General features: G+C 45.9%; 1 protein-coding gene across 1 annotated transcript in view; it reads left to right on the forward strand.

The window, feature by feature from the left end:
- Window positions 1–16181, forward strand: part of Peli2 (pellino E3 ubiquitin protein ligase family member 2) — a 132594-nt gene that overhangs the window by 33917 nt on the left and 82496 nt on the right. Inside the window, exon 2 of the mRNA XM_021203341.2 lies at window positions 13805–13934. Coding sequence (XP_021059000.1) covers window positions 13805–13934 — 130 coding nt within the window. The remainder of the gene's footprint in view (window positions 1–13804; window positions 13935–16181) is intronic.

Consider the following 16181-nt stretch of genomic DNA (forward strand, 5'->3'; position numbering starts at 1 on the left):
ATGGTGGCTCACAACCATCCGTAATGAGACCTGATGCTCTCTTCTGGTGTGTCTGAAGACAGCTATAGTGTACTTTTGTATAATAATAAATCTGGTTTGAAAAAAGAAAGAGAGAATATTCCTGACTCATAAATGAAATGAATGATCAAGTTTTTCCCTTGAAACTTTATGACCAGTCATATTTGCCTCATGAATGTTCTAAAAAGTACTGTGTGGTGATGAAGTATTATTTTAGGCTCTTGAAAACATTCTGGCACTCTGGTTTATCAGTGCCCATTTGACATCTGCAGGATCTGTTTGGAAGTTGTTTGTAAGATGAACTTTTGTGGGTAAATCAGACTTTGTTAGTAACTTACATTGTAAATTTCCAAAGTATGTCTCTAGGGGAAATGCGTCAGCCCCAGGCAGAAAAATATTTTTGATGATAGAATATTTTTTCCCTCAAAAGGCGATAGAACATTTTCTTAATCACCAGTTGGAGTGTGGGGGGGGGCAAATTGAGCTGAAAGGTGGAGTTTGAGAGTGTGTTCTAGCCTTGGCATTTCAGGGAATCTGTGTATGCTCAAAAGCCTGTCAGATTCTGGAAATCTGGAGAATATACTTGAAATAGGACTCAGGACTTGTCTGCTGATTGGTCATGTGACCTTAATGACCCTCTTAGACTCTACCTGCTAGAAAATGTGCAAGTGCTGGCGAGAAGACCTTGCACATGGCAGCCATCCTGTGCATGAGCCGCTGGGCTGATAGGCGGCGTAAAACTAGTTTTAATTTTCACTTAATTTTAAACTGAAACTTGGATAGTTTCTCACGGCTACTGTCTACTATATTAAACAGTGGAGATGTGTACGGTGAAGCATGAGATCATTTATAGTTAGTGAGCTGTGGCTCTTCCTGTAACTGCAACTTCCTATCATTTCTCTGTGTTTCAAGCATGAAACATGAATGGAGAGATCGAGGTGGGTGGGTCTCGGTTGCGCTTCAGTTCTTGAATAATTGATACCATCGTCCCTCCATTAAGCTTATGTGGTCATTTAAGTATAGTATGCTGTTTGCTAATTGACAGGGTAATGTGCGTATCTGTTTTCAGGGTGGCCGTGAAGCCTCGTTCCTTTTGAAGCCAGTGGGTTAATGACCCAGAGCACATTGACTCCTGGGCAGTGTGCTGCTGTGGCACTGAAGAGTCGGTTGTGGCCAATGGCACCTACTGCCCAGAGGCTCAGAAGCCCTTCTGTGTAATCGCCCTTCTCCATCTGCTCTTGTGCAGCTAAGATGCCTGTTTAAAGCGTTTCCATCTCGGAGCCTGACTGGATATCTATTTTTATTTCGAATATTTCCTAGTCTTGTGGTTCAGCTATAGGAAGAGTCAAGGGAAAAGGCGTCACCCACACAGGGCCGACAGGTGTGCCGGGAAGCCGCGAATGGCGTCACTCCTGGAGGCTCATTAAAACTTTTATATTTGATGCAGCCACGTTGTCTCTGAAAAGTTTGCCATGAATAATTGACGGGGCTAAAATATCTGATAAGCAACTGCAGTAGCAATGGAAGCCTTTCTGCAGCTAATGCCTAAGCTCTGAACTAGGCAGAGCGTAGCGAGGAGTGCTCAGCCACAAGCGGGACTCAGGAAGGGGGTAGAGTGCACCAGCCAGAGACGGAGAAGACCGGAGTGAGGCTTAGCAACACATTCTTCTGTGTATCAGTAGCATCCAGCGTTTCTGCATGTTCTGGCTTGCCTGTATTTCTGTGAGATTCTAAAAAGCATCTGTGTACACACCAAAGTTTAAACACATTGGCACGGTTTGTTTGGGAGTAGGAAGAGGGGCATGCCGTAACATTTTTAAACATGAGAAAGAGATGGGAAGTGTCTTTCAGGGTCCTGGGTCGGGATGGTACAAAGGGACACCCCAGTGCCTGCTTTTGTATCTGGCTTAATACTCTGACGCTTTGGTCCAGTGACCAGATTTCTTTTTGAGTTAAGTTTTGGGTTTTGAGACACGCCTTTCTTAATGCTGATTTCGATGACAGGGCCAGTGCTGGGTTAAAGGTGCTTCCTTTCCTCAGAGGGTGATGGGGATGCCCTTTCTAGAGATTCCTTGTTGAGGTAGAATTTGTGTGTAAACAGATTTTAAAGGATCAATTCTTTGCTAAGTAATACATAATTTTATCTTAAATCTTTTGTGACTATTGATTATGTAAGATTAAAATCATCATATGCATATATTAATAGGTTTAGGAGACTATAGATTTTAATGAAAATGATTTTAGAAAAAAGTTAAATATATCAACCATTCTCTTATGGTACACGTTTTGAAATTTCTTTTTCTTACCCGTTTTAAAGGGACTAAACTTAAAATTTTCTCTAATTTATGCTTACCCTTCTGAATGAGTCTTTTTCATGTATAAAAGTTTTAAAAGATACTGTATATATTTGACTTCAAATCTTTAATCACTAAAGAAGCTGCTTAGTTAACTTGCCTTTGAGATGCAGTAGTCAGCTAATAGTTGCCATGTGCTACTCTGTACCTGCTTGCTTTAAACAACAGTCATTTACCAACCTGTGGAAGGATTGAGGGGACTTGGCGGGGCACTGGTGGGGTGGCATTGATTCTTATTTCATCCGTGAGATTTTTTCATTAGTTAAAATTGTTATTTTATTCTTTGAGAACTCCTCATAGTGTATGTTGATTGTATTCCCCCTCAACTTCTCCCCTTAACTCACCTTTGATCCATGCACACCTTGCTACCTCACATCTCGCATGTAGGCTCTGTCTTCTTAAGACAACAAAACAAACACCAAGGCCATGGGTTCCAGTTTGTGCTGTTCCTTCACTTGTGAGTGTGGGACATCCACTAGAGTGTAGTTGACCCACCAGGTACCATACTCTTAAAGAAAACTCTTCACCCCACAGAATTTCCCAGCTGCCCACACCTCTTCAGTGAGGGCTGGGACCAGGCTTATAAGGCCCCTTTGCATTGCATAGTAGAATGTCGACTGACCTTATTACGTGTAGCCAGCCACAGCTGCTGTGAGTTCATGAGTGCAGTGGTCCTGTCACATCTGGAAGGCACTCTTTTGCTCTGGTCTTCCCTGTCCTCTGGCTCAGTCTTTCTGCCTCCTTCTAGATGGTCCTGAGCCTTGAGGAGGGGCTGTGATAACAGTTGTTCCTTTGGGACTGAGCATTCCTCCGGGACTGGTTCTCTGCCCTTGGACCAGATGTGAGTTCATGTGTTCCCCATTGGCTGCTGCACCAAGGGACTTCTCTGAGGTTTGAAATCTGCCCTCAAGCACTGGTAGAGCTCTACAGATGTAGAAGGCAGTTTGATAGCGATGTTTGAAGGGATCAATATCGGACAAGGATTCCCAAGTCCAAGTTCTCAGCACAAAGGTGGTTTATTTGCCAGAGGAACAGAAGACAGGGAATAAGAGACAAAGACCTGACAATGAGCATGAGGGCGAAGGGGAAGGGAACAAGGGAGAGGAGAAGCTAAGGACTGCCTCTGGATAGAGAGGAGACAGATGTGGCCCATAGGAAAATGGGAGGTCATAAAGGAAAGAGGAGAGGCCCTTATTAGGATGAGATGTTTAATTTTAAGTGGGCATGTTAATTAGGTGAGCCAAAAGGGGCTTTGATTGCTGGACTTCAATACTTTGATAACTGGATCTCAAGAAGAGGAAGTGACCAAATAAGGGAATAGACCTTGGGGGCTTGCTTTAGGAATGTATTGTAATTGTTTCTCCCAAGTCCCAGGGAGTGGGAGAAGGCAGGGTCTGCCAAAGCTATATTGGCTATGCTCTAGCTGACTGGAGGCTCTTCAGTGTCTATAGGTTCTTGGGCTTATGAGTATCCTGAGCATGCATGCATGCATATATGCATGCATGCTTGCTTGCTTGCGTGTGCATTTATTTATTTAGTCAGATTTGTAGGACCAGGCATATTTCCTTTCGTGGAGTGGGTTTTAAATCTAATCAGAGAGTGTCTGGTTACCCCCATAACATTAATACCAGTGGGCTTATGTTTATATTGTAGTAACCATTGCAGTTCACGGAGTTCACAACTGGGTGAGACCATTGATTACTCTTTCCCTGCTTCTGGTACTGTCAGAGCTAGCAACAGAGAGGAAGTGTCCCGATCAGCACCAACCTGGTTCCTCCATGTCCTGTGACCAGCGTGTGTGTCGTCCTCAGCAACAGGGTCTGACCATCAAGTTCCTGTGGCCAGTAGGGAGGAGCAATGGCACTAGTCCGCATTGGGTGGGGTCTCCAGGACAGATCTGAGCCACAACAGCTTGAGGGAAGTATCTCACATCTGATACTGGCTTCTTTGGAAACATATGGGAATAAGCATAATCCACCGTGTAGGATAACTCCACTTAAAATAAATGAATACACAAACACATTTAAAAAATCAGGAAGCTTGGGAAATTGTAGGTTTCCATGTGGCTTTTCCGAACATCTTTAGCATTAGTTCTTCTGTGCCTGACACCTTTCTCCGCCCTGCCTTCTCACCCCTGTAGAACTTTCCCCTCCTTTCCCCTCCCCTCCTCTCCCCATGCCCTGCCCTTTCCTCCCCTCTCCACTCTAACCTCCCTTCTCATCCCTGTCTCCCCTCCCCCTCCCCTGGTTTCCCCTCTGCATCCATGAGGCATGGCAGCCTGCAGGTGCCCCATTCTCTTTGGGAGGCTAGCTGATGATGTCCTGTGGTTCCGAGACAGGTTCCCCAAAGACTGTCTCAGCACCAATCACATTTCTAACCACTGCTTGTCTCAGCCTTGCTCATCCCACACACTGACTAGAACAGGTCTCCCTGTGGCCTGAGCCATATGAAGGATATGGATGGAGCTTTACCATTAGCAGGCTCTGGACCCGTATTCATACAGCATTGGGACCGGGTTTCTGGTCTGCCACCTATGGTTTATATACCCACTGTCTTAATTTTGGTAGTGAGAGGCCAAATCAAAATAGACAGAGACAGCAAAGTCATGAAAAAGGAATACATAGGATTTGATGTCTAAAAAATTTACTAGTATTTGAAATTTATTATTGAAACATGGGAATGTAGTCAATATATTAGAAGACATGAAATCATAAACAAGATTTAATGTTTATTTTCCATGTGATCTCAAACTGCAAGTCATAGAAACAGTAATAGAAAGGGTAAACACATCTCCTGCTGCATCTTACTGTGTCTGAGGGTAGCATTTTTATTCTTTTAGAAAAAAAATGACTACGGGAAAATAATTAAAATGTTCACCAGTCGAGTAAACCATTCCTGACACAAAGCATGGATACTAAATGCCTTAGTTGGAGATACTTCATGTTGGCTCCAGAGATAGACTAAAAGAAGTCATCAGAAAGAAACAGTGTTCGAACAGAGAACAATACCCCTCCTCATTCCTGGTTCTTTGTCTACCCTCTTCAGGTATAGTTTGCTTAAAATTCAGGCCTTAGCACAGTAAAAACAAAAATTACTTTGCTTGATTCTGTGACAGCATTGATACAAAATGAAGAATCGAGGAAAAATTCAAAAGGCAAAGGTGAACATTAAATAACAAATATTCTTTTTTTGTGAGTATCTGTCTTGTTGTTTAGGTGTGCTACGTTTTCTTTACAACCCCTCCCACCCCCGTATTTTATTTTATTTTATTTATTTATTTTTGTGGCAGGCTTGGAGGAAGAAGTAGAGGAACCTTGACCTTCAAGAATCAATAAGAATTGACTGAGAGCCAGAGTGAGCAGAGTGCTTGCCCAGGGATCAGCATAGGTGCGGTGCAGATGAGGCAGGTCAGGAGTCAGACCTCTCGAGGAACACTGGACAGAATCCACACTGTAGAAACCTTCTCTCAAGAAGTGTAGGGGCTTTGTGGAGTACATGGGAGATTGTAGGTGGGCCAAGATCCAGGCCTCTCCTGGCCACACCAGGCATTTTGCCACCGAGGAGGGATGAGCTCGTGTGTGTGTGTGTGTGTGTGTGTGTGTGTGTGTGTGTGTGTATACACCATAACCAAGGCAATTCTTATAAAGGACAACATTTAAATGGGACTGGCTTAAAGGTTGAGAGGTTCATTCCATTATCATCAAGGTGGGAGCATGTCTGTGTCCAGGCAGGCATGGTGCAGGAGGAGCTAAGAGTTCTACATCTTCATCTGAAGGCTCCTACGAGAAGACTGGCTTCCAGGCAGCTGGGGTGAGGGTCTTATAAGACCCATACCCACAGTGATGTACCTACTCCATCAAGGCTACACCTACTCCACCAAGGTCACACCTACTCCACCAAGACACACCCACTCCACCAAGGCCACATCCACTCTGCCAAGGCCACACCCACTTCACCAAGACCACACCCACTCCAACAAGGCCACTTCTACTTCAACAAGGCCACAACTCCTCATAGTGCCACTCCCTGGGCCAAGCGTATTCTAACCACTACAGCCCACCTGGGAAGGGCAGGTGAAGATCAGCTGAGGGCTCTTGGTATTGGGGATGGGTGTCTCTTTGTAAGGCGTGGTCTTTGGAAGGATCTGATCGTGAGAAGCTAGAACTAGAGGATAAGCAGGACCTGCAGCATCACCAGACTGTCTTCATTGCTGTGAAGAGTTAGGTGACATCTGTCTACTATAGTGGCAGTATGAATCAAAGAGCTAACCCAACCCACTCGCCCTCAGGTGGGACACACAGGATGCCAGAGTTAGAGCTGGATGGAATGCCCCTGTGTCCATGAGTGGACTGAGTGAGAAGTGTTGGAGAACTGCTCTTGATTAAATAGGTAGTTTGTAGCTGAGGACACAGGTATGATAGGTAAAGTCCCAGCTATAGCTAAGAGAAGAGGTAGGCCACACAGCGTGCATCCCGAGCCTTAGACTACCATCAGTTCCCACACTGGTATGCTGGCTGTTTGATGAGCCTTTCCTCGGTGTAAAGCACCATGTAGATGTGGAGGGAGGCTATGCAAAGAGAAGGTGCTGCTTAGAAGATATCCACTTTCCAAAGGGAGAAGGACAGTGAACGTGGTGGATGGCCTGTGCTGTCACGCAGGTCTGCTGTGGAAGGCGGCCATTACCCCAGGACCGGAACTGCATGTGTGGGACACGCCAATACGTTGGCCTCAAAGACACCAGGGCAGCATCATGCTGCAAAGGGTACCATTGGAGGCCTGGGGCCATATCAGAAGTAGATAATTTGTGTGCCCTTGGGCTCACCCACCACTAAAAGGCGAAACCGAAAAATGGGCATAGGCACACTCTTGATTTCATTTATTTTTCCTATTTAATTTCTTCCATTAGCACCTACCAGTATAGGTTTGTTGTTACATTGACAGCCTTCTCCACCTGGCTAAACCTATCAGGACTCAGGTTTCTTTGTATGTCTTGACTCCTTTGATCCCAGCCTTTAGCATGACACACCCCATGAACTTACCTGACGGTTTTTGAAAAAGAAAAAAAAAGTATGTGTATGTGTCTCACATTTAATACAATTTGAATAGCTCCTTGGAGCAGGTTCCATTTCCAACAAGAAAGTGATACTTGAAAGTCTTGTAATGCTAAAACTGGGAGCCTTTCAAAGCTCTAATGAATCGATGTTTACAGAGCCGCCACAAGTTACCTTCAGAGGGATGTTCCGGTGATGCCATCATTACTGCTCTGGCTAAAACCCAATCCTGTGACTTACAAGACTGTAACATGCATCATTGCTTGTGCATAGAGAAATAGTGCATCTCTGGGCGTTCCAGTTCATTAGGATAGCGGTCCAGACATCAGTGCACTAAGTTAAATAGTAAAGGGGTCAAGACTGTAATGGTTTGCTGGTAGGCCAGGTTCTTGTGGTTCTCACACATCTTCCTCCAGTCAGAGCAGGACTTTGTGTGTGAGACCATACAAGCCTTAGCTGTGTCCTGTTGCTGGGTCACATGCTGTTCATCTGTGGTTACAGTAGCTGCTTGTGATTTATTGGTGAAAGTGACAGGTGTTGCTTTGAAAGGAAGGCAGAGCCTTCAGTCTGAAATGAAAACCCTGACCATCTCTGGAACATGACTGTTGGATGCCGTTGTTGCCTTCATTTTGGGAGCCCACGGTTCTTCATTCCACACGGATGTTGCTGTAAGAGCTCATTGCCCCTGCAGTGACTCCAGGATGGGCGCTCCTATCATCTCTTCTCTCAGGGTTGTCTGTTCTTTTTGACAAGTGAATCTTTAGGTGGCAAGTATTGTTTCAAGATGGTGTCACCGGTTGTGTGTCAGGAAATGCCTTGATGCTACCTTGTCATCACTGTGCTCAGGAAAGCATGCGATTTGGAGTTGGATGGAAGTGGGTGTGGCTTTGGGTTCTGCTAAGTCTCTGGTGTTTTTCCCACTTTGAGCTTTTTACTAGCCAAAGAGCTGTGCTCCCATTTCAGGTTTCTTGGCAGAAAATAGTGCACAGAAAACCATATTGATGGACCTTAGTATATGAACTCTGTAAACCAAGAGAATCCCTTTAATACTTGGGCGGATTTTTTTTTCCCCCAAAGGATTTGCATTATCTTTTAAATTCCATGTAAGTTTTCTACAAAGGCAGGCTGTTGGCTCTGCACCTTTGCAGAGGTTTTAATCGCTCATCTACTAAGTAAATGGATTTTTAAAAACATCCTCAGATTTTTTTTTTTTTATGTGAAGCTTGAAAGGCACCTTGTGGGCTCAAATCAGAGCACCCCATTCAGCAGCTACAGCGGATGAGTCAGCAGTGCCCGGACTCTCTGTTCCTACAGAGTCATCGTGAAAGGCTCGCCAGGCAGAGGGCAGCCTGACCTTCTTCTGGGAGCAGTGCCTTTTTGCCTCTACAAGCAGAATTCTGCCTTTCTGCCTGGGCCTACCATAGCAAAGGTGCTCCACTAGCCTAACAGGAACACTTTCAGTGCCTACTGTGTGTCTCTGGTACACTGTGCCAGGTGCCTCAACTTCCCCAAGCCTGTCACAGTTCTCTAGGGGTAATGGGACCAGATGGGAGGGAGAGGGGAGGAGGAGAGCTGGTTGTTAGAAGCTGGTAGTTCGGGACCTGAAATTGTTTGGGTCAGATGAACACTGTGAGAACATCGTCAGCCATTCTAAAGCCCAGCACCGCCTTAGCACTGCGTGTGCCAGTTCAGGTCCTCAGGGTCCCCAGCAGAGACCACAGAGTGTCACACCTGGCTTAGGAAGTTTCAGACTCTCACCTCTGCATCTTGTTGGCAAGGAAGTCATAAGCCATGAAGGTCAGCCCACATTTAGGGAAGAGGAAGTTAGACAGACTCTACTTTTCAGTAGAGCAGTGATGAGGGATTTGTGCCCCTCTTTAACCCACCAGACATGTTCCTTGATAGAAAAACCTCTGAGAGACCTTGAAGAGGAAAGGGTGGAAGGATGTTGGGCATCCCTGATTGATGACGAAGTGCACTTGCCCATTTGAGACGGAAACCAAATGATCATAGGCTAAAGGAGTCTGGGAAACTGGAGTGGGTGATGGATGCACAGTGCTTTCCTAGAATTCTGCTGCTCTGGGTGGGGCCACCGTGGAGGCTCAGGGAGGCATAGGGTTGGGGGCACTGGCTTTGCTTAGTGTGTGAAAATGGTGAGGGCACCATTGCCTGTTCTGTTCCAGACCAGCATTGCTCCTTTCTGTTCACATGCCCCATTGACCTGGTTAGATACTCACAGAGTTCTGTTCTGTCTTTGTGACAAAACTTTGTCCTGGGATTGGTCCTCCTGCCCGTGCCTAAGAATTGCGGTTTTCTGTAGTGGTTTCTGTCTGTAAGCGAGGTCTCAGCTTCCTTCACTTGCCTTCTCTGCACCTTTTTTCTTGAACAGGGCTCTGGTCCATTCTCTTTGTTTTAGTTAACATCCCATGGCAAAGGCCCACAGAAATTGCTGGCCCACAGCAGGGAATTGGACAAAGCACAGTGTTTTTATGGGGGTCTGTGTATGTGTGTGTGTGTGTGTGTGTCTGTGTGTGTGTGTGTGTGTGTGTGTCTGTGTGTGTGTGCGCTTTCTAGCATGGAGATTTCCTGGGTGAGGATTGGTAGGATTTCAAGTCCTGGATTGGGGGAGCTCAGGCATTGGTGGGTTTCCCTATTCAGGGATTGGTGGCTTTTGTTCATATAAAATTAGTGTAATCTCAGGAGGGTTCCGTTGAGGGGCTAGAGCTGACCTTTATAACACTTACAGAGGCTGGGAATGCCATTAGGACAGTTAGGGAGGTCTTGGGGAGGGGCCCAGCTGCTGGAGCTTGTGTGTGGGTTGGGGTTGGGGGTGGAGGGGAGGGGAGGGGCTGGAGACTTTCCTGCCTTGAGGGATAATAAAGTTTACAAAGTATACAAAGTTTACAAAGGAGTCCTCCTAAGAAGGCCTTGGCTGCACTGGAGTGATGTGACTATCCAACAGGACCCATGGCAGCTGTCCTCTGCTTGTCGTCTCTAATTCCAGTACTGGTTTTAGAAGTGCCCTCACCCGGGCCAGGCCAGAACCTCTCTGAATTTTCCTTTCTCTGTCCATACTGTTGAATTGTTTTGGATTTTCCTCCTACACAAGTACAACCCATGGAGTGTCACACAGGTTCCGTGGAGTATCACACAGGTCCTGACCTGGAGTCCTGTGCTGCATTAGAATCTCTGGAGTATAGCTTTCCATATTTTCATAAGACTTCCAGTGACGCCGATTTTTTTTTTTTTTTTTTTTTTTTATGCCACGACTTTATCATGCCCTGGCCCATTCCCACCATTTTGCTTTGATCCAGCCTGTGGAATTTCCTGGGCTCATATGACAAATGGACACCTACTTGATAGCTTAGAACAACAGGTGTTTACATAGTCACAGTCCTGGAAGGCTTAAGGCGGAGACCAAGGTGTGGCAGGACCCTGTGCCCTCCGATGGCTCCAGGGAAGAGCCTTCCTGGTCTCTTTCAGCTCTAGGTGGCTTCGGGAATTCCTTAGAGTGTGCTTGTGAATTATGGGCTATCCCTCCATCTTTGTGTGGTCTCGCCCTCTGTTTCAGAGTGCCTCTTAAAGGTGCTTGTTATTAGAATTAGGTCCCACCAACAGTTTGAACACGGCTTCATCTTGAGAGCCTTGGCCTTTTTTTTTTTTTCTGAAAGGTCCACCCACAGACTTCAGGATGTGCTTGTATCTTTTGGGGGGATGCGGCAGCATCTCCTCCCTGCCCCCTCAGGCAAGGGCAATGCTCTGCACCGATTCCTCACACGGCCCATGTGAGCTCCGATTCCTCGAATGGCCCATGTGAGCTCCGATTCCTTGCACAGCCCATGTGAGCTCACGATGAACTGTGTACCTTCCTTGTGCACTTTGTTGGTCCTGTCACACTAACCGAGCAAATCCTCCCAGACTCCCTGTTCTCCGTAGGATAAGGAGCTCAGGTACTTCTCCTGTAGCACCCTGCTCTTGCAGTCACCCTGTCTGCTCGCCCCTCCTTCCCACAGCCTTTACCCTAATGGAACTCAGAACTTGGGGCTCGCTGAATCTTCTGACTGTGTGTGTGTCCTACCTCTAATCTCTGGCATGGATTCACGACAACTCCAGAGTGCCCTTCCCAGCTCTGTGCGCCACCCGCGCCCCTTGTCCCGTGTGTGTTTCTAACACCACTGCGTTTGCTCCTTACAGAAGTGAAGGCAGGGCACTGATAAACACTGAGTGTGTGGCTGAGGCCCTAATCTGATGGGAAACTCGACTCATCTCTTGCCATTGCTTTCCCTTCAGTGTCTTGCTTCCACCAGGACTTTGCGCATGCCATTGTCTGGATGTACTAAGTAGCCAGTCTGTTCACGCGTTGCTGTATTTGTTTAACCTCGGTATCTGTGCATCTATGCACGAACCCAGGCAGTTTAAGTTAAATTGTTTCTGCATGTGCTGGCATTTCTGGCTCCTTCCCTTTGTGCCGGATGGAGCTTTGAGGCTGTGAAACAGACTCTCACGCATGAGGGTTAGAGGAACATCAGAGCCTATAACAGCTCTTATGGAGTCTGTTTCCCCCCACTTTTTGCTTCTTCCAGAATGTGACTTTCCCACAGCTCTGTGTCTATGTGGCTCGGGCCACCCACCGAAAACGGTTAGTTGTCCCTCGTCTCAGTTTTCCCGTCCTAGGATGAGGATGCTGTTGACCAAATCGGACCAGATGTAAGGGGGATAGGGAGAGAGGAAGATGCTGGCAGCCCCATCTTACCCAGTCAGGGAGTGGTGCTGGGAGGGGCGGGCCGGGTTTGGGAGAAGGGAATGCAGTTTTGAGCAGAGAGTCACACTGCCTGTGGCACACTGCCCAGGCTGGGTACCCCTGACTGGGAGAGTCCCAGCGAGGACACTGTATGACATGAGAAACCTTGACAGAACTCGTAGTTTGTCTCCTCCACAGCAGTGAAAACCCCTTTCCAAGTTGCTGCCTATCTTGGCTTTAATTGGTTCACGTGTTTCCTTTAATATATATAGGCTGCTAATCCCGAGTTAAGTGGAGTCAGAATATATTCAAGTAACTCTGTGGTGATTGTTCACTAGTGAGTACTTGATACTAGTGATTGCATACTTGGGCAGAATGTACATTTTTGTTTTGTTTTGTTTATCTTGCTTGACTGGGAAAAAGAGACTCCTAAGACTTGAAACAATTTTTTTCTTTAGTATGGAAACATCCTTAGGTAGTTGGAATTCTGCTGGGGTGGCCAGATGACAGGCACAGTACAAAAATCTTCGGGGTAATGTAAAACCACTGTCTGGTAGAGCTATTGGCTCAGCCCCTACAAACACACCCAGACCCCTTTTTTGCTACATGCTCTGTTCCCAGGGGCCTCACCCCACACCTCCACCACACCTCTCTTCTGTACAAAGTGGGAGGAGTCAAGCCAAGGGTCTACTGGGTAAGACAGAGTAGGCACAGGCCGCCAGACCTGTGGCCCTTCTCTTTGCTGTTCTCAGAGGGCCTAAGAGCAGCTGTGTTTATCCTAGTAAATTTTATATGATTTTCTTTCACATCTTCTCTTGGGAGGAAGTTCTGCCATGGTGCCAGCAAAGAGTCTTAGTCAAATCCACATGGCCACATGGGATGCTGGTTAAAACATTCAGAGATTAGTAGTTAAGCCATGGTTAGTGCACGCTGCCGTTGAAACCAAACTGTCAGCTGTAATCCCGAATTCCTTGAAACTCTGGCATTAGCTAAATATAAGCAGTCTACCTCAGGACTTGTTTACTTTCCAAGTTTTTTTAGAGCGGGGTAAAATTCGTGTATAATTTGTACAAGCTGTTTTTTTTTTTTTTTTTTTCTGTTAACCTAGCCGTATAGGGTTCAAACAAATGAGAATGCATGCAGAATTCAAAACTCTGAAGAAAGTAACTAAATTTAGTGGGTTTTTTTTTTTTGAGAATAAAGATCTTACAGAAAGCATTAACATGATTTGAGAGTAAGAGATGAGGCTTAATTAGCATACTCTTTCCTAACTAATTCATTTAAAATATTTCTCAAGTGTTTTTCTGAGGTCTGTTAGAATGGCTCTTGCCGAATCCAGCCAGCATCCGTATAGCCTCTGCAGGATGCTCATTTGCTTATTTATGCCCTTGTCTCTTCGGAGGAAGATTTGAAGAGTCCATCTTTATAGAATGGGAAACCTATAATTACTTGTCCATCACTTTTAAATGAAGTCTCTGGAAGCGATTTGGGCTTTCTTACAGCTGAAGTTTGCTCACAACCCTCTCTCTCTTCTGTGGGGGAGCAGCTTTCTGGCCATTCCTTTCCTCGTGCACTAATGCTCACACCTAATGCTTTTAAAACTTACAAGCAACTGAACGCTTTTATTGTCTCTACTTTAGGTACAATGGTGCTTTACCTAATGGTGACAGGGGCAGGAGGAAAAGCAGATTTGCCCTCTATAAGCGGACCAAGGCCAACGGTGTCAAACCCAGCACAATCCACGTGGTCTCCACACCACAGGCGTCCAAGGTATGTGGCTGAGGCAAATGGCGATGCCCATATTTCTTGTCAGCTGCTATCTCCTCTTGACTTTATTTTTTTTCATGTAGGACAGAGCGTCTCAGCTCCATGAGGTTGGGATTGAATGTTTGTGGAGAGCTGTGCTGTGCCCTGTGAGATGGCAGCACGCTTGACCTTGGACTGCTAGGTACCCACGGTACCCCTCTTCCCACTCTCCAAGGCCCAAACATTCATCAGGTTACTGCTGTGTTTGGAAGCTACCTGATGCCTTTTATCTTAAAGAATTTCTGCATTAGATCGGCAGCTAAACTTCCCAAAGATCTGTTCTTTCCCCTCTGTGAGTGAATGCGGCACGTTGTTACATTGTTTACACATTACTGGGGGTTGAGTTTGCGGGATTGATACAATGTGAAGCACTCAGGTCTAAGTGGTAATGTTCACAGTGCTTGTCTCTTCCAGGTAAGTTTGTTGTGGTTTGAATAAGGATAACACCCTTATGTCCAAATATTTGAACTTGGTCCCCAGTTGTGGTACTGCTTGGGAAGGATTAGAAGGTGTGGCCTCATTGGAGGAGGTGTGTCACTGAGGGTTGGGTATGAGGTTTCAGAAGCCCATGCCAGGCCTGTTTTCTCACCTGTGTTTGCCGCCTTCGGATCAGGATGTAAAACTCTCAAATGCTGCTCGCTCCCATGGAGCACCTGATGGCTTCCTCCATGATGGCCAGGACTAACCCTCTAAAACTGGAAGTGCATTTTTATGAGTTGCCTTGGTTATGGTGTCTTTTCACAGCATTAAGACAGTTACTAAGACAAACTTTGAAGTAAATGAAATGTTAATTATTTTAAAGGATTAATTCATGTGTCTTCTGATACATAAGCAAGAGAAATATCTTCATTTTCCGGTCTGGTTGGCAAGTTATTACACTAATATTACACTATGACCGGTTTTACGTATTAAACTTATGGCAAGTTTTCTTTCAATGAAATCAGCTATTTACTATACAATACCTTCCTTTATAATAAAGTATTAATGTGCAATGTTTCTTATGGGGTTACTGGATGTGTTTGTTGTTATGGCTTTGAACAACCTACGCAAGTCCAGCACTGATCTGTGTTTACTGAACACCAGCCTTCAGAGAACATTATGCTTCCTTGGAATCAAGTGTAGTGTTCATGCACAGCGTTAACTGAGACCAGCCTGTGAACACTTGACTGGTTAAGAGTCCCTGACATGGCCTTGGAGAGGGACTAAAGCTTGGAGAGCTTTAGGGGCTTGCTAATAGTGACAGATCAGCAAAAAAGAAGACAACAGGAACCAAAAAGGGTAGTGTCAAGTGGGCAAGGTCAGCTACAGAGAGCAACTGTGAAAGCTAGGAGATGACATGACATTTATAGTAAATCTGGCTTCAACGGGACCTGAAGAATCAGAAGAGAGGGAATAGCAGCAAGCTCTTCGGTGGCCAAGGACACGAGAAAGGCTTTATAGTCTGTCTTAGTTCCATCCCCCACCGACCCCCCAACAAAATGCCTGACATGTTGGTTGATTCTGGCTTTGTTTCAGGAGATGCCAGTTACAGTGGCAGTGAAGGCTCAGTGGTCAAGTGGCTCAGTCCCTGGTGGCTAGATCTTGCAGCGACATCCTTTTACTGTATGATGAAACCAGGAGGCAGAGATGGTACTAGGGAGGAGCAGAACACATAGGACAGCCTCCAGTTGACTCCCAACCAGCCCTGCCTCCCTTCCCGGGTTCTGCAAGCTCCCTAAGCAGCGCTATCTCCTGGGGATGGAGCACAGGATCCTGCGCAGGATGCGTCAGAGTGTTTGGAGAAGGAAGACAAGACACATGCTTGAGAGCACACGATGAGTGCCAAAAGTATTCTTGCAGTACAAATATGGTCCTTTTAATTGCGTAGAGCCATAGACATTCATCTTCCTGTCTTGTTTTGGGTCTGTACTGTTGATTATTTCCTTCTTTTTCAATGTAACATTTTTATTTATTCTTTGGGGACTTCACATCCTGCACCCATTATTTCCTTTTTAAATTGGGAGTTTCATGTTACTAGAATGACTGACAAAAGTCACAGAAAGCTGGTTTTGGAGCACAGTGATAGAGGACTTGCTTAGCATGTGCAGGGTCCTAAGTTTGATCCCTAAGAAAACACGTGTTCACATGCGCGCGCGCGTGCGCGCGCACACACACACACACACACAAGCTCATTCTGTGATGGAATATAACAGATGTGTAGCTGGCTCTGGG

This window comes from Mus pahari, chromosome 8, assembly GCF_900095145.1.
Source record: "Mus pahari chromosome 8, PAHARI_EIJ_v1.1, whole genome shotgun sequence".
In the NCBI taxonomy this organism is placed as follows: domain Eukaryota; kingdom Metazoa; phylum Chordata; class Mammalia; order Rodentia; family Muridae; genus Mus; species Mus pahari.